Genomic DNA, 23,225 nt, shown 5'->3' with positions numbered 1-23,225 from the left:
ATAGTTCTCGAAATTGTTTTGTTCCCAAAGACTTTGTGAAAATGTCTGCTTATTGTGACTTAGTTGGTATGTGGACAGTAGCTATAATTCCCTTGACAAGAAATTCTCGAATGAAGTGACAATCGACTTCAATGTGTTTCGTTCTTTCGTGGAAAACCGGATTCGAAGCTAAATGAATAGCAGCACGGTTGTCGCAATGTAGAACTGTAGGAGAATCATATTTTACTTGTAAGTGTGTAAGTAATCTTCGTAACCATATGACTTCACTTGTGGCGTGGGCCATTGCTATATACTCTGCTTCACTCGAGGACCTTGATACGGTAGTTTGCTTCTTGGTTTTCCAAGAAATGGGAGTTGTTCCTAACTTCATGACATAACCTGATATTGATCTTCTGGTTAGTGGACATGACGCATAATCTGAATCACAATATGCAACTAGTATGAGGTCATTATCTCTTGGTATGATAATTCCTTGCTCCGGTGAAGACTTCAAGTACCTCAAAACATGCATGGTTGCGTCCCAGTGCCCCTGGTGAGGTTCCTGCATAAATTTACTCAGAATATGGACAGAATATGTTAATTCCGGTCTAGTGATTGTGAGATAAATGAGTCGTCCCACCAACCTACGGTACTGTGAAGAATTCTCATATAAAGGACTTGAATCCAATGCTAATTTATGGTTTGGTTCAAGTGGGATAGAAGAAGGCTTGCAAGCTAGCATCCCACATTCATTTAGAATGTCCAAGGCATATTTTATTTGACAAATGAATAATCTGGAAGAACCGCGAGCTAACTCTAGACCAAGAAAATATCTCAACTCTCCCAAATCCTTCATGTGAAAACACTTACTGAGGTATTGCTTGAATTGTTCACATGACTTTGCATCATTCCCAGTCACAACCAGGTCATCAACATAAATTAATACAGCTATGAAAATTGAACCATGTGAATATGTAAACAAACTATGATCAGCTTCACATTCCTGGAAACCATACTTCACCAATGCTTGGGATAATTTTGAGTACCAATTGCGTGAGGCTTGCCTAAGACCATATAGTGACTTTCTTAGGCGACACACCATCTCTTTATCGAGAACTTTGTAACCTGGAGGGATCTCCATATATACTTCCTCATCTAATTCTCCATGTAGGAACGCATTACTCACATCCATTTGGTGAAGTATCCATCCTTTGGCTACCGCAACAGTAAGTAAACACCTCACAGTTGTCATTTTGGCAACTGGTGCAAAGGTTTCATTGAAGTCATCCCCTTCAACTTGTGTGTATCCTTTTGCCACGAGTCGCGCTTTGTATTTCTCAACTTCACCGGTCGATTTGTATTTAACCTTGTATACCCATCTACAACCCACTGCCTTCTTTCCTTTAGGGAGCCTTGATATTTCCCATGTTTTATTTTCTTCCAAGGCTTTAAGTTCTCGTGACATGGCTTCTCTCCATTCCTGTTTGTGAATGACTTGCTTGTATGATTGAGGTTCTTCAATGCTTTCAACCGCTGCAAGATAAGCTTGATGTTTTTGTGAAAACTCATCATAATTTACATAGTTTGATATAGGATAAATTATACCTGAAGAAGTTGACGGCTTTGGCGGTGTACATGTGTGGGTTTTCTCAGTTGAGTAGCAATAATAATCATCAAGTCTTTTTGGTGGCAGTCTGTTCCTTGGCCCCATGTCTATGTTTGTCATGATTTCACTCTCCCCCTTATTCTGAGGCTCTTCTACTTCAATGATCACATCAGAATTTGTTTCAACTTGTTTTTCTCTTGGTTCATTAGAAACTATGATCTGGTCTTGCTGCCCATCGTTGCTAGACGTGATATCTTCTTCAACAGAACAAACATCCAGAGCAAATGTTGGCAAAGTATTTTCTTCACTACTGTCCTTTTCATGTGGTGCATACGGAAAAATTTCTTCATAGAACACCACATCTCTTGATACATAGATCTCTTGAGTCTTTAGGTTGTACACTGTCCAACCTTTTTGGCCTTTAGGATATCCCATGAATACACATTTTTCTGCTCTTGAATCAAATTTATCTCGCTGCTTGTTTGAATTTTTCACATAACATAAGCATCCGAAAGTCTTAATGTGCTCATATGATGAAGGTTTTCCCAATAGCTTCTCATATGGGGTCAACCCATCATTAATCATGGTACGGGTTCTATTAATGAGGTATGTTGCTGTCAAGACACACTCCCCCCAAAATGATATGGGTAAGTTAGCTTGGAATCTCAAAGCTCGTGCCACATTGAGTATATGCCTATGTTTTCTCTCTACCCTTGCATTTTGTTGAGGTGTTCCAACACATGAAGTTTCATGTAGGATTCCCTCTTGTTGTAAGATTCCTTGAAACGCATGATTGGTAAATTCTGTCCCATTGTCACTCCCCAACCTCTTGATCTTTGCATTAAACTGTGTCTTTACCATGTTGATAAAATTTGTTAAAATTTTCAGAACTTCTGTTTTTTCTTTTAACAAGTAAACCCATGTTCCACGCGAATAATCATCAACAATCGTAAGGAAATAGTGACAGCCACTATGAGAGCTAGTACGATATCTTCCCCACAGATCGCAATGTATAAGATCAAAAGGATTCTCAGCTTTATTATAACTAATATGAAAGGGAAGTCTACATTGCTTTGATCTATGACATATGTCACAACAGCGAAGTTTATTTGAACAGAAATTAAAATTCACTAGCTGAGATATGCGTTGTATAACTTGAGGAGAGGGATGTCCCATGCGTGCGTGCCAAATTACAGTGTTGTCTTCACGATGTGCTGTGAAAGCAGACCCATGACCTTGTTGCTTCAACACATAAACCCCACCATGTACATCACCTAAGCCAATCTTCTTCTTCGTGGCAAAGTCCTGTATCATACAATAACTAGGATGATAAGTCACAAAGCAATTTAAATCACGAGTCAATTGACAGATTGAAATTAAATTGCAATCAAACTTAGGAACAAGTAAAACATTTTGTAAAGTAATGTCTTTGCTAAGATCAATGGTCCCCATCATTTCTACTAGCACTGTGTTCCCTGTAGGGATAGTGACATAGAAAGGTTTCTCAATCTTGGTTACCCCTCTCATTAAGGATAAGAGAGGAGTCATGGGGTGTGATGCACCACTGTCCAAGACCCATTTTAGATCTTTACAAGATGTATTTTTACCGGATTCACAAAAATCATGCTTCATCACACGAGAAGCATGGAATGCACGCCCCTGCACTATTTCTTCAGTCGCATGTGTATGATGAGCACTAGATTGTCCTCCACCATCTCTTGAGCGGTGTTGTGTCCTTCGTGTGTTCCAATTCTCTGGGTATCCTATAATCTCAAAACATCTTGCTTTAATGTGGCCAGTCTTGCCGCAGTGATCGCACTTTGAGTTTGAACCATCTCTTCTCCTTTGTTCATTTTGTTTAGATGCATAAAAAGCAGATCCACTGGATTCTCTTTTAGTTGCAGTAATCTTTCCTTTTTCACCCATGATTCGAGCTTCTTCTCTGAGAACATGGTTGAAAACGCGTCGAAGCGAAGGCAAAGGTTCGGTGTTCAGCACTGTCGCCTTAACATGTTCAAATCGCTCATTGTTAAGGCTTCCGAGAAAAAGATGTACTTGCTGATCTCCTTCTCTCTGCAGAATTTCTTTAGATGCACCACATGTGCATTCTGGAAGTGGTTGCAGCTCTCCTAGTTCATCTAGGAGACCCTTAAATTTGGTATAATATTCTGTCACAGTCATGTCTGATTCATGCTCCATCAGACATAACATGTGCCACAACTGATGGATTCTCGGAGCATTTGATTGAGCAAATCGCTCCTCCAGATCTTCCCAAATATCTCTCGCAGTTGATGCATGCGAGATGCTGCCGTGCAAAACTGGATCTACAACATTGATGATCCATGCCATGACCATTGAATCAGCCTTCTCCCAACTGTAAAAGTCTGGACTGGTTTTTGCAGGTTTCTTGATTGATCCATCAATGAAACCTAACTTGCTTTTCGCCCGTAATGCCGTCCTCATGGAGCGCGCCCAATTGCGGTGATTCTCGCCTTTGAGCGTTGTAGCTACGAGCGGCGTTCCTGGATTATCAGAGGGACCAAGGTAATATGGTGATGTGTTTGTGACAGCGGAAGTCGATTTTGTGTTGCTGTAGGTATCATTCTTCTCCACACTTTCATTATCTGAATCAGAACTTCGCTCTGATGCCATAATGAAATAACAGAAACTTTGTAAAATGTTTCTATGTATTGAATATTCTGCATAATTTACAATCATTATATAACTATACAAAGAGACAAATGGATTCTATTTTAGGAAGTAAATCATTCTAGACCTTGACAAATTAGCTCTAAATCATTGTCACAATCTGTCACAATGAATGCTAACAGACAGCTTGACAATAATACTACAGCTCATTAGTATCATAATCTTCGTAAAGAATCCTCAAAATCAAAATGAGTGACTCATCCATTTTTATGTACAATACACCCACATTACGTAACAAAAAAGGTAGATAGATCTTATGACATGAACATTTAAGCATACTTCTAAAAATTTCCACCAAGTTTTGAAATCAATGACATGTATACTCCTTTTCTTCATATATTCTGCTATATATCTTTTTAATCATTGGTGTATATTTTTATGACATACAAATCCTAAAAAGTTCCAGAATAGTAGAGAATTAAGCAATATGACTCTGACCACCTACTAACTTATGAGGTATTATTAGAGAATGATCAGGTCTAAACTACCAACAGATAAACACAACTCTTTGTCATACCACAATTTTGTTTGAGCATTTTAAAATTATCATCTCTTCGACTTTACTTTACTTTACTTTGCATCGTTTGCATATCATAACATGTCTTTCATCACGCATAATGTCTAAAATATCGACCAAAGTAAATTTTTGGATCTACAGACAGATCGTTTGAATCAATTTTCAAATGTACGTAAAATCAACATGCGAAAAGGTTCGAAATCGAATTTGCAGACGTCGGTATTATTAATCTACGATTCGCGTAGTTTAACCTGACGTGTTCGTTTTATTTTTGGACTATTTTATCGACCGGATCTTAATCAACCTGAGCCTTTTCAGTCGGGCGTTTTTTATTTCAAAATTTGATCAAAAATCGTATGTTTGCAAGAAGTTTATTTCACGCTGATCATTTTAGTGCATTCACTTTTATTTTTCTGGCACTTTCGCGTTCGATTTTTATTATATTCAGTCATTTTATTTTTAATCTTGTGTCAAAATATTCAGAAAAATTAAATAAAATTTTCCATATCTCCATTCTATTTCTATTGTATTTATTTAAGAGAGTGTGAATTTTATTTGTTTAAATTTATTTAATTGGATTTTAATCTTTTAAAGTTTCTAGAAGGGAAATTCTAGGCATTTTAAATTAGTTGGAAAATGTGTGTTTCTTTGTGCTGGTCTTTAACTGTTGGATTCGATTAACCAATAAAAAAATCAACTAACAATAATATTAATAAATAAAATTAGAAAAAATCATAAAATCTTCCACTTTCCAATCAAATGCTGCCACACGTCCATTGCTAAAAAAAAGAAAAAAAATGGATTGATAATATGAGCAACATGACAACTATCAATTAAATATATTTTCTCCACTAAAATACACACGCATCTCACTCAATACAAGGGTCTCTCACGTGAATCTTAAAATGAAAACCCCATTGAGACTTCTTGTAACACTCACTGACTCTCTCCTCTCTGAAAAAATCACACAGGAACCAAACACTCCTTTATTTTCATTTTGAAAAATTCTCTCTCTCAATACTCATAACATTTTTTGTTGGAAATAAACCCTTTTTGTGTTTAGGGAAAGTGTGTGCGAATATTAGAGGCTTGAATAGAAACTTGATAGGTAGGAGAATTATTTATGGAAGAGAGAACTTTATATTTTTGCTTGATACAAAAGTGTAGGATTACATCTCTATTTATAATACTATAAGGATAATTCTAGATACACTAATTCTAGAGAGGTCTCAACTCTGGACATTCAAAGAGTATTCTAGAAAATATTACAATCCTAAGAAATATCTAAACACTCCAAATACTACAAATGTTTTCTAGAAATATTACCCAAAATAAACTAAGCCCAAAATAACTAAGCCTAAAAATCAAATAATAAGGTTAGGCCCAAATCAAGTTTAATATTTCAACATCCTTCCTTAAACTTGATTTGCGACTCCAAGCATATTCCTTAGCTTCACGAAAGTTTCCAACTTGAGTGGCTTGGTGAAAATGTCGGCAGCTTGATCTCTAGACATCACATACTTCAACTTCACATTCTTCTTCTCGATGCATTCTCTTATGAAGTGGTAACAGGTGTCGATGTGCTTACTTCTTTCATTTGTCAAAGCAAGTGCTGATTTATTGTCAACACATATTTCCACAGGATCTTCTTGTGGTATTTTTAACTCTTTCAACAAATTCCTTAGCCAAATTGCATGACAAACACATGATGTGACGACGACATACTCAACTTCACAAGTTGACAGTGTGGTGATAGGTTGCTTCTTCGACATCCAAGTGAAAGCAGTATCTCCCATAAAGAACACAAAACCAGTAGTGCTCTTTCTACCATCCAAGTCTCCACTCCAATCGCTATCACTATAGCCAATAATCTCATAATTGTTAGAAGAGTAATAGTGTAAGCCAAAGTTTGTTGTACCTTTGATGTATCGAAGGATTCTCTTTTCCTCCTTGAAGTCAGTTGTTGTTGGAACTTCCATGTAACGACTTATGACTCCTACAACATAGAGAATATTTAGCCTTGTACTTGTCAAGTAACGTAGACTTCCAACCAAACTTTTATAAAGAGTTGGATCCACAATTTCTCTATTTTCATGCTTACTCAACTTGTTGTCACATTCCATCGGGGTGCCAACTGGATTGACATCATCCATCTTGAACTTATTAATGACTTCTTTTCCATAACCTTCTTGGATGATAAAAATTCCTTTGTCTTCTTGCTTTACTTCGATGCCGAGATAATATGCCATGAGCCCCATATCCGTCATCTCAAATTCATTTGACATGTCTTTCTTGAACTCTTTGAACATGTTTAAATTGTTCCATGTGAATATCAAGTCATCAACATATAAGCACACAATCAAAATATCTCCACTTTGCGCTTTAATATAGAGTGCATGCTCATATGGACACTTGATGAAGTTCTTGTCTTGAAAGTACTTGTCGATTCAAACATTCCAAGCTCTCGGTGCTTGCTTGAGTCTGTATAACGCCTTTTTCAACTTCAAGACTTTTTCTTCTTGCCCTTTTACTTCATAGCCTTGTGGTTGCTCGATATAAACTTCTTCTTCGAGAAAACCATTCAAGAAATTTGACTTCACAACCATTTGATAGATCTTCCATTTATTTTGGGCTGCCAAAGAATTGATCAGTCTTATAGTTTCAAGACGAGCAACGTGGGAAAATACCTCATCATAGCCAGTTCCTTGTCTTTGACTATAGCCTTTCGCCACAAATATTGCTTTGTATCTCTCCACGCCTCCTTTTGAATTCTTCTTCTCCTTGTATACCCATCTTACTCTGATTGCTTTGTGTCCTCGTGGAAGAGTAGTAAGTTCCCATGTATCATTCTTCGTGATTGACTTGATTTCTTCTTCCATGACGTCTCTCCACTTTACGTTTTCAACTACTTCTTGATAGCTTAGAGGCTCGCAATCACCCAAAATACAAAAGAGGTTAATGTCGTTTCTGTTTTCGGTTACCTCATAAGGCTCTTCAATACTCCTTAGTCGTGGTGTCCTCTCACTTGAGCTTGTTTCATCCAACCTTGGTGTCGGTGAGGCCGGTGGTGTAATATTTTCCTCTATCATTTTGTTCCATTTCATATTCTTCTTCAAAGTAAGGAAGAAAATTATACTTGTCTTCTTGAACACTCCAATCCCAACAATCTTCTTCTTCGAACTCCACGTCACGGCTTATGACGATATTTCCACTATTTGGATTATAGAGTTTGTACCTTTTGGAGCTTGAGTCGTAACCCACGAATACATACTTCTCACTTTTATCATCGAGTTTTGTTTTCCTTTCATCTTGAATATGTGTATAAGCAATGCATCCAAACACTTTGAGGTGAGAGATCCCAGGCTTCCTCCTACTTCATTGTTGCAAGTTTGAAGTTTGTCACATGCTTCTTTGGTCGTCGTTGCATTGAAGATCTTCTCAAATGTATCTTCATCCACCAATTGATAAATAAGGAAGAGAGTTTTCTTGTCTCTCTTTCTTGACTCCTTCAATGTCTCCTTTACACATTGGCTTAGTGAGGCTTCATCTTGCTCTTTGAAGCCTTTCTCACTGATATCCCACACATCTTGAGCTCATAGTAGCACCTTCATCTTGATACTCCATTTGTCATAGTTGTTCTTTGTGAGCATCGGCATTTGGAAAGGCAAACCTCCACTCGCCATTTTTTGAGGCCCTTGAAGCTCTGATGCCACTTTGTTGGAAATAAACCCTTTGTATTTTTGATTGATACAAAAGTGTAGGATTACATCTCTATTTATAATACTCTAAGGAGAACTTTAGACACACTAATTCTAGAGAGTTCTCAACTCTAGACATTTAAAGAGTATTGTAGAAAATATTACAACCCTAAAAAATATCTAGACACTCCAAATACTACAAGGTTTTTTTAGAAACATTACCCAAAATAAACTAAGCCCAAAATAACTAAACCCAAAAATCAAATAATAAGGTTAGACCCAAATCAAGTTTAATATTTCAACATTTTTTCCTTCAATTTCTCCACCCTCCTCAATCACCCGCAACCATCAATAATCCCTTACTTCATTGTTCCTCGTCTTCACCGGCGACCCAACCTCATCGAACCACCTCCTGCTAACCTTAAAAATCGTCGGATTCCACTCATCTCACAACACCACCACACAAATATTCCTCATCGTCTTCTTCCTCCCTCGCCATTCAAACTTGCTCCGCCTAACCTCACAACATGTAACACCTTCGACCCCCATTATATCTCCATCGTTAACCACCTATGTTTTTCACCTAAACAGAACCACCCTACGAACCCAACCACCATCTCAGCTTCTCACTCACATGCAAAAACCTCTTCTCTCTCTGAAAGCCACATAACCCTTTCTCTCTTTTGAATTCAAATCACTTTAAATAAAATCATCATCACCTTTGTAAAAAATCAGGATCACATTCAATCATTCCTCATCAACCCAATCCAAGTTTCCACCACCATGATTCACATCGCCACCATGAAAAACAACATCACCAACAAACCCATCACCGAAAATACCACATCTCAGCAACTTCTCCTCCAAACCTTCTTTTCATTTCCACTTCGAACCTTCAACCACTCGTCTCCGCCTCCCATCAACATCACATCGCTGGAACCGTCAACCCCTTTAACACCACCACTTATGTTCACAGACGTCTTGCAACCATACACCAAACCATACAAGATCCATTTGAGTTTCACAAAGAAATTAACTTTGAACCAAACATTAATGGTTTTCAAGGTTTATTCGTGGTCGAAGGGTTTAGGGGGGACGGCGGGTGAGGTTACTGTCATGCCCTTTGGTAGTTTTTTCAGCTTTTTAATTAATTAACACGTGTTCAAAGATTTAGGGGGGGGGGGGTGTAGGAGAATTGCCATCCAAGGCGCAGCGGAATTTAAAAATTTCTCCATTTAGTGATCCTTACGAATGGGCATGATCAGTGATAGAATCGTTACCTCTTGTGGCGATTCAAACCTTTGGTGCAGATCTCTGATAATGATCAAAGCCTTTGATACAGATCCACGGGGCGATCACGAACGTTGAACGATGACAACGTCTCTACTCAGTCCGCACGAACAGATTCCTCCAATCGCAGTGCTAGCTGTTATGAATGAAGGCTTTGAGTGAGAGAAAGAGGGAAACAAAATTCCAAGTCTCTACTTGAATTTCTGTCTGAGTGGAGTGGAGTGACAATGCTTCTACCCAAGGGGTTCTATTTATAGAACCACTTGTGTGGGCTTCAAGCTAAAAAGTCCACTTAAGTGTATTTTGGCCCATATCTTATAATATGCCCAAAATCACTTAAGTATTTGGTACCTTACCATATTTCGTCTCCCACTTAACTGCACCGTACCTTACGGTGTTCCTTAGTTACTCTATCTCTCATCAATCCGTCCTTTGTGTGTGACCCTATAGGTTTTCGCGGCGTTGGCAATTATATTAAATCACGCATTTAACATAATAAGCAATGAGCGGTATCTAGCAACACATCACTGCTACCCAAGTCACGAAAATGCCATGTGATCTGACAAAACCTCCTGTGATAATAATTATGTGTATATTACCCCTTTGCCCTTATGTCTATATTGAACACAAGGTATAGACCGTGTCACCCTTGTCCAGTTCAATATTGGGCCCATAGACATTTATCCTGTTACGCAGGATTGGCAAATTCCATCTAGGACACTCATGTCCCTCAGCTTGCTTCGTGGAGTACCCATCAACTGTCTTTATGGTTATCCAGTTACGGACAATGTTGGATCGGCAACAAAGCACTCGACTCTACATCTAGGATCCATAGTGGTTTCAGGTCAAAGAGTGGTATACACTATTATCACCATGAGAATAACTTATGACACTTTGCATAACTTTCTATATAGTATTCTCATAGCGGGTCAATCCGGTATAAATATTACTCCTAATATTCATACCTATGTTTAAGACTTGATAACTCTTTATCCATGATCCATGAGATGTGATCATCAGTCTACAAACATAATAGTCTTAATGCTTTAATGTTATCCCACTTCACATTAAAGCTCGACTACGGATACTTTAAGAATATTGTCCTTATGTTTAATGTGTTCTCATGATTAAGTCACACTTAATACATTAAACGGACTATCTATTCCAGGGACTTTATTAATCAACCATAATAAAGAAAATGCCTTTTATTATTAATAAATAATTCGATACAAGTACCAAAAGTATTGGTCTCTAGGACTTACACCAACAGGGGGGAGGGGTTGTTTTTACCGTCGTGATCTGGATTTTAGGGCGGTAGAATGACCCACTGACACCTCCTTTAATAATTTTAAAGAAAAAAGGACGGTTGGTGTAAACCGTTGTGACAAGCGTCGTTACTGTAGAATTACGATGATTATCAAGTAGCTGTCACAATTTTTATATCGTAAAATCCTAATTCTTTTTTAGTGATTGATAGTGATGGTGGAAAAAAAATACACGATACTTTTAATTAAGTATAATTACTAAAAAAAACATAAATAATTTTAGTTTTTTATTAGTATATGTGAAATAAACAAGTGAGCACAATGAGTGAGCAACAAATTAGCAACTAGCACTAAAGAGTCCACTTATTCTTTTTATACTTGGCAATTAATTAATCTCATACTTAACTTTGAAAACAAGAAGAAAAAATATATATAAACTCATCGGTCTAACTGTGGATAATCAAAAGAAAGCACTCAAACGATCATTAGTCATGATACCATTCTGATAATTTTTATTAGAGAGAATAATTTACATTATCTGTAGTACCAACTTGTTGTGTATAAACTGAACTTATGCTAAATATTTTGCCAAGTTTATTTAATGTCAAATCAATGTAAGAGTTTGTTTAACTAGTTACAGTATTGAACATTAATTAACGAGATAGTAGTAAAAAAATGAACTCGCTCACATATAAAAAAAGTTAAGTTCGTAAACAATTTCTATAATTAAATATACTAAATTTTACTTTTAGTTTTTCCATTAAATTATGTTGTCCAAAAATTTTTCGACAATAATATTTATTTCGTTTGGAAAAAAAAATGATCGGTGAGAAGATGGAATGAGTTCATGGATCGGTTGGAGTAAATTTCTAGTACGACGGAGATGGACTGACCTAGAAGATTAACGTTTCATCGCTCAAACCATTGAAAGAATAAAGATCAATATGAAAATGAGAATGTATTTAAATATCTATAATGATGTGTTTTCCTCCTTATACAGTGAATGTAGTTCAAATTATTTGCATGTGAGGAAGCGCATTATACGGATAACCATTTGAAAGAATAAAGATCAATGTGAGAATAAGAATGTATTTGAATCTATAATGACGTATTTTTCATCTTATATAGTGAGTGTAGTTTAAATTGTCTGCATGTGAGGAAACGCATTATGCGGATAGCCATTTGATCTAATCAAATAGATATTGACGTGTCTGGAAAATAGAACCATCTCCCCTCGGTGGAAGGAGAGACCACCCTCTATATTCACTTTTTGCTTGATGTCTCTCTTGGAGCTTTGGCTATGGACTCTGCGAACGACTTAAAATAGGTGCTCCAATCCCTTGTGGCTATGGACTCTGCGACCAATTCATATTATAAAAATTAAGATTCAGCACCTACTACTTGAAATATATATTTTTAAATGCTTATTTCTAAATTCAAGTAAACTTCAATTTTACTCACCTTATTGCTTAATAAATCCAAAATATTTTTATCAAGTCCTTCCAAAAGCTTTTAGTTATTAGTTCTATATCAAAAGTAAAAACTATAAATAAAAATTTCATAAAGTGAAATATTTTTAACAACAAATATATATGGTCAGGTTTGAATAGTCTAGTTAGAAAAGCGGTAAACCTAACTTACCAATTATAATAAAAAACTATTATATATAATATTTTAAAGAACATCGTAAATATAGTTGTGGATCAACTCTTTTGGAAAATATGTAAAGTTAATGAAGTTGATGTAAAAGGTATGGAAGGATATGATATGTGCTTCAAGCTTGGGGTTTACACGAATTCCGTTTATTGTACGATCAGTTTAATGTTACTAATATGTCCTTATGCTTCAAAGTAAAATTTTGTTTTATTTTTATTAAATAATATAATTTTTTTAAAGTGTTGTTTTATTCATTTGATTACATATGGGGTTTCACAAATATACACAACAATAACTATTGTCGCTATCTTGTTGGTTACCAGAATATGTTAGATCACATGATGACAAATGATGTAATATATCTAACTTTATTATTTTTTTCATAAATTCATAAAATAAATTTCGTTACACTAACATATATAATATATAATGTAACAGTTTATATGGAGACCATTTCATAGAACATCATAAAATGATTAGGAATGAGTCATGAGAATATCCTTATACCGAATTATACAAACGTGCGAGGATTGCGAGTGGAAGCACCATCACCAATATTGCTTAAGGGAAATGCATTTGATGGAACAATGAAGCCAATTTAGGAGTATATGATTGGGTTTACATCACTTCCATACACATATGCCTCAAGCAGTGAACTTCTTAGTGACCCCTGTCTTCATGGTTCTCCCTCAAAATTCATCACGACCAACATACTCTAACATCTCGACCCAAACAAAGCACATACAACTAATAATATACACAACCATTCAAATCTAACACTAACCCACATTCATACAATTATAATCAAACCACACAACAACAACCTTCATACACCCACCATTCCAACAACAAACTCAATACATCCTCATGCCAACAAACTTACAATACATATGAAACACAACAACAAACAAATTTCTCATATCAAACACTCTAACAACTAACATACTACACATATCGTGTTGGAAAAAACCAGAAATGGAGTGGTGAAAAACAGTGTGTTTGGGAAAGATGAAGATGATAATGTGAATAGAGAGAGATAGAGAAATAGAGAAAGATTGAGAGAATTGAATCATATGGCATTAACCTTTCAACTATGACATACAATGTCTATTTATAGGGTACAAATTGGAACCACAAACAGGCCCAAGAATAACAGAAAAAACAGAATTGCAAAAACAGCTTATTTCCAAAACAACTTATCCAATAAGTTGTTTTCACTGCAGTGCTTTTTAAAGCTTCTATCAAGCATTTGAATTATTAAGGACTTCCAATACACCACCTTAATTCAAATGCTCCACACTCATCATGCTCAACTTCTTCACAAGTCTCTTGAACACATCACTTGTCACGCCTTTCATTAACAAGTCTGCGACTTGTTCTTCGCTTCTGCAGTACCCTAAACGCAACTGTCTGGAGCTCACCAATTCTCTCAAATAGTGGAATCGCATTTCAATATGCTTGCTCCTCCCATGTGCTATGGGATTCTTAGCAAGGTTTATCGCTGAAATATTGTCCACAAGTAGCAAAACAGCCTCATTTCTACTGCTGTCCAACTCCTTACATAGATTCACTAGCCACACAGCTTGGCATGCACACATCGACGCTGCTATATACTCGGCCTCGCAAGAAGAGAGGGCTACAACCGGTTCCTTTTTCGAACACCAAGAGATTGGTGCCTTACCGAACATAAAGAGATACCCCGCCGTAGACTTTCGATCATCCTTATCTCCGCACCAATTGGAATCGGTGTATCCGAGTAACTCACAACTTCTGCCCATGTCGCTTGCCGGAAACAAAATTCCACAACCAAGAGTACCTTTCACATATCTAAGGATCCTCTTAACTGCTGCCAAGTGTGATACCTTCGGCCTCTCCATGAATCTACTCGCAATACCGACACTAAACGCCAAATCTGGCCGCGTATTGCACAAGTAACGCAATGATCCTATCAATCTCCGGTATTGAGTAGGATCCACATCTTGTTCTTCTTCACTCTTGGACAGCTGTAATCGTGTCTCGGCTGGTGTTGTGGCAGCATTGCAATGCTCCATATCACACCTCTTCAGAATTTCCATGGCATACCTTCTTTGGTGCATGAGCAGTCCCAATTTTGTCCTTTGGAACTCTATGCCTAAGAAGTATTTCATGATACCAAGATCACTCATTTCAAATTCCTTCGTAAGCTCTCCTTTGAACTTTGAAATGTTCTTTTCACAGTTGCCGGTAATCAACAAATCGTCCACATAAAGACAAAGAATGATTACTCCCTCACTTGCATCCGGTTTCACATAAACTCCATGTTCGGATACACATTTCTTGAAACCAACATCGCTAAGAAATCCATCTAAGCGTTTGTTCCAAGCTCTTGGAGCTTGTTTCAAACCATAGAGTGTCTTCCTCAACTTATAGACCTTTGCCTCTTGATTTTTGATCACAAAACCAGGTGGCTATCTCACATATACCTCCTCATCAAGTGGACCATTCAAAAACGCAGATTTGACGTCCATTTGATACAACGGCCAGCTGTTGTTATTTGCCATCGCAACAACTAACCGAATGGTTTCATGCCTTGCAACTGGAGCAAACACTTCATCGAAGTCTATCCCTTCCTTTTGCAAAAATCCCTTCGCTACTAATCGAGCTTTATGCTTGATTATCTCGCCTTTCGGATTCGCTTTCACTTTGTAGACCCACTTCACACCTAGCGCCTTTTTACCTTTCGGTAAATCAACCAACATCCAAGTACTGTTCTTCTCAATCGAATTCAGTTCTTCTTTCATCGCACACATCCACTTTGGATCGCTTAATGCCTCCTCCGTATTCACCGGTTCGGATTCGGCCATTAGAGCGAAGTGAATAAGATCACCCTCATTGTTGATCTCGCTATCTCAGAATAATTCACAATCACTGAGTCTTTGAGGCAATCCTCTTTGCCTTGTTGGTCGTCTACTTGATTCACCTGTTTCGGTTACAAAAGGTTGCTGTACAGTACCTTCAGCAGGCTGAGAATTCAAATTTTCCTGCATGAAATCGATTTCACCTTGAGGCAAATCGATTTCAACCTCACCAGAACCAGTTCCAGCAGCTCCAGAATGCTGATTTTCCTGCATGAAATCGATTTCATCTTGAGGCAAATCGATTTCCTGAACTGATATGGCAGATTTTCTGCTGTCAAACTGCCGAAACTCGTCCACGATCACATCTCGACTTATCACAATCTTCTTGTTACTCATATCAAACAGCTTGTAGCCTCCGGTAGGATGATAACCAACCAGCAGCATCATTTCACCCTTGTCATCTAATTTCTTTCGAATCTGACCCGGAATATGTCGAAACGCTACCGAACCGAAAACACGCAAGTGACTCAAACTTGGCTTGTGTCCACACCATACCTCTTCTGGAGTAACCTTGTCCAGCTTCTTTGTAGGACACCTGTTTATCAAATAGGCAGCTGTAGAAACAGCTTCTCCCCACAACTCTTTCGGAAGATTTTTCGCTTTCAACATGCTACGCATCATGTTCATAATCGTCCGATTTTTTCTCTCGGCAACACCATTTTGCTGAGGCGTATAGGGTGGTACAACCTCACGCACAATACCCTCATCGTCACAATAACTCCCAAATTCCCTCGAAGTAAATTCTCCTCCTCCATCGGTTTTGAGAATTTTGAGTTTGTGACTACTTTGTCGCTCAACCATGGATTTAAATCGTTTGAACATATCAAACACCTCATCCTTCCTCTTGATTAGATAAATCCACAGCTTCCTACTGAAGTCATCAATAAACGTGACAAAGTAGCGGTTACCTCCATACGAATTGACTTGCATCGACCCACACACGTCCGAATACACCACCTCAAGAAGATGCTTGGTCCTATGACCTGTATCCTTGCTGAAAACACCATTGTGTTGCTTTCCTTGAACACATTCAACACACAACTCAGCTGGAACCACGATTCTTGGCAGCCCGGTCACCATACCATGTCTATGCAACGCGTCGAGGTCTCGAAAATTGAGATGACCAAGACGGTAATGCCACAACCACTCCTCACGACTTACCGCTGTAGCTAAACATCGATGCTCCATTACTTTCAATGCTATCTTGAAAGTTCGATTGGCAGCCATCGGTGCTTTAAGTACCAAAACTCCCTTTCGGTCCAAAACGCGCAATACCTTATTTTCCATGCGAATAATGTAATCTTTCTCGAGTAGTTGGCCAATGCTCAAGAGATTACATTTGATTCCTGGAATGTACAGCACATCCTTGATCAATGAACGACCACCATCTTTCTTCACGATCAAGACATCTCCAACGCCATCGGCGGATAACGTCGTATCATCGGCAAATCTCACTTTATTCTTCGTGGCTTGATTGATCTTGACAAACCAATCCTTTCTTCCCGTCATATGAGTCGAACAACCAGAATCCAAGTACAACTCATCGCTACTTTGAATTCCATCTCGAACCGTTACCATTGCGTTTTTCTCCGAACGCGTTTCTGCAGAATTGTCTGCACTGCTGCCACTGCTGTCCAGCCCTTTTCTCATGCCATAATTCTCTTCTGTGATCATCACAAGAAGCGTATTATCATCATTCGCTTCTTCCCTAGCAAACTTCGCCTCATCCGTGCGATTTTCTCTTCGTTTCGCGTGGCAATACTTTGCGAAATGCCCAAGCTTTTGACAATTGTAACACTTCACGTTACTTTTGTCGAATGGCTTGTGGGTTCCTTGATCACCCTCCTTGGAGCTTCCCTCACCTTTTTTCCCCTTTGAATTTTGTGAATCTCTACCACCAAAATTCTGGAAATTGGACTTCCCTCTCGGATGCCCTTTCCTCTCCGATCGTTTACTCTTCTCATGAAGTCGTGCTTGCAATGCTATTTCCGACTTCGCTTTATCGTTTCCCCTCTCATCCACTCGTTGTTCATGAGCTTCTAGTGAGCTTTAAAGCTCCTCCTTCGACAACGACGACAAATCCTTCGATTCTTCAAGCGCAACGACAATGTTGTCGAATCTTGGCGTTAAAGAACGCAAGATCTTCGACACAACATTCTGCTCTACCGTAGTTTCCCCGCACGGCTTGATTTGATTCACCACCCGCGTAATACGCGTCACATAATCGTTTATCGGCTCCTTGTCCTCCATTTGCATTAACTTGAACTGTCGCTTGTGAGTTTGTAACCTCACCACTTTGGCTTTGGCAGCCCCTGCATAAGCCTTCTCAAGAATCTCCCACGCTTGCTTTGCGGAATCGCAATCGCCTACTTTTTCAAAGTTGTCACCATCGACACAAGAATGGATCAAGAACAGCGCTTTGTAATCCTTCTTTTTCTCTTCTTTGAACGTAGCCTTTTGAGCATCCGTAGCTCCTTCGACGAGAGACGTAACACCATCTTTGATCACCTCAAGAACGTCTTGATAGCCGAACAAAACCTTCATTTGCTTCGCCCATTTGTCGTAGTTTTTCGAGTCAAGGATTGGAAGATTGGTAGGTATTTTATCGTTTGAAACGGACATGATTGCAGCGGAATTGGATCAGAACCAAAGCTCTTGATGCCAAATGTTGGAAAAAACCAGAAATGGAGTGGTGAAAAACAGTGTGTTTGGGAAAGATGAAGATGATAATGTGAATAGAGAGAGATAGAGAAATAGAGAAAGATTGAGAGAATTGAATCATATGGCATTAACCTTTCAACTATGACATACAATGTCTATTTATAGGGTACAAATTGGAACCACAAACAGGCCCAAGAATAACAGAAAAAACAGAATTGCAAAAACAGCTTATTTCCAAAACAACTTATCCAATAAGCTGTTTTCACTGCAGTGCTTTTTAAAGCTTCTATCAAGCATTTGAATTATTAAGGACTTCCAATATATCGAACACCTCAACAACAATTAACTTTTTGTTCATCCCTAGACTACACACGAATTCCTCATCAAAACTTTGATTATTTCAATCCATGAGAAAATTCTCAAACCACACCATACCTTCAAAATCCATCAACCTCCAACGTACTAAAATCTTATGTCGCATCAGTGGAAAGGATCGACCAAAACGGATACACACATCCGCCTATTGAATTTCCTATGAATTTTGATTTCGAGAATTTTAATCCATTTGCACTTGCCTCAAACCAATTCCCAATTTTTAATACATTATCTGATTAACCTAGAACTTCACTCCTCCTCCGTTTACTACAATATTTTTCGTGTCCCATTTGATAGACGATGTAGAACTAATAATCACTATTATGAGGAAGATAAGAAAGAAGAAGAAACTTATCTTAATTTTCAAATTTTAATATTGTAATAATTAACATTATATTTTAATTTTAAATTTGTTCAACATGTATTAAAATTAAATTCTATTTAGTAACTCTTTTACTACTTAAATTATTGTTTTAAAATGTAAGAAAAATTAATTAAATTATTATAATTAAATATTAATTTAAAATCATTATTAAATTAATTAATATTAAAATAATAATAATAATAATAATAATAATAATAATACAAACTAATAAAATATATGTCGGACGGGTACTGCTATGCTACGCGTATTTGTTTTTCAAAATATAATAAAAAAAGACAAAATTGCTTAAGTAAAATAATTTATGCTTTTTAAAAGAAATATTATAAGCCTTAATATATATATATATATATATATATATATATATATATATATATATATATTATATATATATAATATATATATATATATATATATATATATATATATATATATATATATATATATATATATATATATATATATATATATATATATATAATTATTCATTAGAAAACATAATCCATCAAATGACAACAAAATGAAAATGATAGACATATATTGAGATAGTTTTTATCAAAGTTGCATCAGGTCGATATGCTTCCTTATTCAAGTTTTTCAATCACAACTCGTAAAATCGTAAAATCCATTGTATTAAGATTTTGATTATATAAACTCAAATGCGATTTTCTTAAAAGTTAAACCTGTTCAGAAATAGGATTAGATAGGTTGGATTAAATATATTATTGATATTGAATTTAACAAATCATTTGAATTAAGTTTATAATTTTCAATATTAAAAGAAAACAAAATTTATTGAAATTTTAAATAAATATAATTTTTCTAGTTAACTATAAATATAATTTTCCTAATTAAATATTGTATCTATTTATCATATTAGTTTGTTATTTACACTTATATCAAATTTATATCAAATTAGTTGATTGAAGATCATTAGCTATACTAAAAAAATAAAAATTATTCAAATTTTTATTTAATCATTAAAAACTTCACTCTATCATTAATTGGTAGTAGCAATGTTGTGCAGACTATATTTATCAGATTAATAATTAAAAAAAAGTTGTAGTTACAGCTGGTGTATCTTCAATTATATCATAGTTATGTTAAATCATAATAATAATTCATTGCTTAATAAATCCAAATTATTTTTATCAAGTCGTTCCAAAAGTTTTTAGTAATTAGTTCTATATCGACAGTAAAAACTATAAATAAAAATTTCATAAAATAAAATATTTTTAACAACAAATATATATGACCAGATTTTAAATATTCTAACCCTAACTGTGATAAACTAAATTTATCCATTATAATGAAAAACTATTATATATAATATTTTAATCTGATTTGATAAACATATTAAAGTTGTTAAGTTCAACTATTTTCATTTAAAAAGAAATATGGTATTGTCATAATCATATAGTCAACATAGTAGATAGTAACCGCAGATGTTTTAGGTACCGCAGGTGTTTAGGTACCCAAATGTTTAAATTTGTTCTATTTTTTAATTGATTTTAAGTTCAATTTTAATAGAGTCAGCATAGTAAAGCATAACAACAACATAGTTTTGATAGAGTTAGCATAGCAAAGCATAACAACATCATAATATCATTGTCATTCTATTTAATTTTATTTTAAACTTTTTACTTCTTCCTTAGAATAATACTCCTTTGCCTCTATCTTGTTGTTCTTCAATATCTTCATCTTCTTCTTTTTATTTTTTTCTTAAATCTTTATTTTCATCTTCTTCTCTTTTCTTTTTAAATTTCTTTTTAAAATTTGACTTTTATCTTAGTTGATATTTTCTTTTTAATTTATGCAATACACAGTTACCAATAACGGACAAAATATTATGTAAAGTTAATGCAATGATAATATCAATTATTCAATAACACAATCCAATACAACTAATAAAGGACACAATACTATAATAAATAATTATTGAATAAATAGTATAGTTATAGAGGAATTTTTACCAATATACCCCACATTTTCAAATAAATTCCCAAAATAACCCAGTTTTCAAAAAAATTCCCAATATACTCCACTTTTAGAGGGAGGCGCCAATTGGATTGGCGCCCCCTCTTAAAAATTGCAAAGAGACGCCAATTGGATTGGCTAGGGCACCTGCCCTAGCCAATCCAATTGGCGCCTATGTGTAATTTTTAAGAGGGGGCGCCAATCCAATTGGCGCCTCCCTTAAAAAAACCTCAAATGAAAAAACTTCCAACATGAAAGTTGTATATCTTTTCAAGACAATGAATTTGGATATAAATTTTGCAACATTTGGATTTTTTTTGAGAAAGTTATGGGCAGTTGAAGTTGGACTTCTGAGTTTTTCAACTGTTATCTGACCGATAATGTTTTGTATTATTGCATGTGTTTCTTTTAGGAATATGTAATTTTGTCCAACATAACATTTGAAGTAGACATCTTAAATTTTCCAATGCACTTGGTCCCACCTCAAAATAATTAAAAATGAGTGAGTTAGGTCCCTGCGAACTTGACCCAAAATTAGGGTTTCTGTCAAAATGACCTATAATGTTTTGAAATTAATGACGAGCTTCCAAGTTTCAAATGGATTTTTGATGAACATGAAAGTTGTTCATATGGCGACTGTTGTTAAAACTTGAATGGAGGCGCCAATTGGATTGGCTAGGGCAGGTGCCCTAGCTTAGGGTAGGTGCCCTAGCCAATCCAATTGGCGCCTATGTGTATGTTTTAAAAGGAGGCGCCAACTCAATTGCCGAGTCCCTCATAAAATGCATTTTTTGTCTTATAAATTGATCCACTCCTTCAACAATTCTTCCACACCAACATTCTCACTACTTCATCTACATTTCTCACTACTTCATCTACATTACTTCTTTTACAATTTCATCTTCAACAAAATCTTCCATTTTCATCTACACCAACTCCCCAACAACATGTCTTTACTCACAATGGGCGAAGCACACAGAGGAACAGTTGCATACATCGCGACATACATAAGTTTTTTCTTATACTTCTTTTTTATGTTTCATCTCCACCAACCCCATTTTATTTTGAAATACCGACTTAGTCAAGTGTTACATTATTTCTATTATAGGATGTCTCAAGGTTTCGCACTCGAGTCCACGAATTTGTCCCAATGGACCCGATGATTCAACCTTATGTTGAACTCGCCGGTTTTGGTCACCTTAGCAAAATTATGTCTTGGTCTATAGATAACAAATTCATTCTAGCCTTATGCGAAAGATGGAGGCCAGAGACACACACATTTTGGTTTCCAACCGGTGAGTGTACCGTGACGTTAGAAGACGTCTACATGCTTTTAGGACTACGAATTGAAGGCAAAGCTGTTAATGGTAAGACCAACTTTCCAAATTCAATTTGCATGGAGCTTTTAAACGTTGATTTGTTAGATGATAATGCTAGGGGACAAGGTATACTACTTTCACGCCTAAAGTCATATTATAATAGTTTTTATTTAGATGAGCATTCTACCGAAGATGCTCGAATCATCAAAACTAGGTGTTACATTATGTTGTTACTAGGATCCTTTTTATTTCCCGAAGGTAGTGGTTCTAGCATGCATATTATGTACTTACCTTTACTTAGACATATAGATAGAATAGGTAGTTATAGTTGGGGATCCGCATGTCTAGCCTATCTCTATAGTTCTTTGTGCAAAAACTCCCACAAAGATACTTCTACATTTTCTGGATGTGCTGTTTTGCTACAAGCATGGGGATGGTCAAGACTACCGTCTCTAGCACCGGTCAATAGCAACCCCTTCACTTTTCCATATGCAAAAAAGTAAGTTGTTTAAATTGCTATATCTTTACTTCCTTCCTTACAGTTTATTACCCATAACTAATTTATTTTAACTTTTTGGTGTAGATGGTCGGCACGCGGTATGAATTACAGCAGATGTCCGAGACACTGTATTACTCAATATCGCAACATGTTGGATCACCTTCGACCGGCAGACGTAAGCAAAATAATTACATTATTTCTTCATATTATGTTGACTTTTTCTACATTCATTTAAATCCTATTGTCTTTAACATTTCAGTTCATTTGGCGTCCATACCTTAATATGGATCATGAGCATCAGATCAACCCTGAAGACGCAGCCGTATGGACAACATGCACACCGATAATACGGTTCACAACAGTGGAGCTGCACAACACCGACCGTGTGAAGCTGC

General features: G+C 36.3%; 1 protein-coding gene across 1 annotated transcript; it reads right to left on the bottom strand.

Annotated features, from left to right (window-relative positions):
• Positions 1-6,226: 6,226 nt before the first annotated feature.
• LOC127113577 (uncharacterized mitochondrial protein AtMg00810-like) lies at positions 6,227-7,120 on the bottom strand. The gene has a single exon (XM_051046499.1). It carries the CDS (start codon positions 7,118-7,120, stop codon positions 6,227-6,229), a length of 894 nt encoding a protein of 297 aa, XP_050902456.1.
• Positions 7,121-23,225: the final 16,105 nt, after the last annotated feature.

This window comes from Lathyrus oleraceus, chromosome 1, assembly GCF_024323335.1.
Source record: "Lathyrus oleraceus cultivar Zhongwan6 chromosome 1, CAAS_Psat_ZW6_1.0, whole genome shotgun sequence".
Taxonomy (NCBI): domain Eukaryota; kingdom Viridiplantae; phylum Streptophyta; class Magnoliopsida; order Fabales; family Fabaceae; genus Lathyrus; species Lathyrus oleraceus.
This window is presented reverse-complemented; position numbering and strand designations above follow the sequence as displayed.

Coding starts and splice junctions, on each gene's coding strand:
- LOC127113577 (XM_051046499.1), bottom strand. CDS start 7,120: ATGTTCAAAGAGTTCAAGAAAGACATGTCAAATGAATTTGAGATGACG.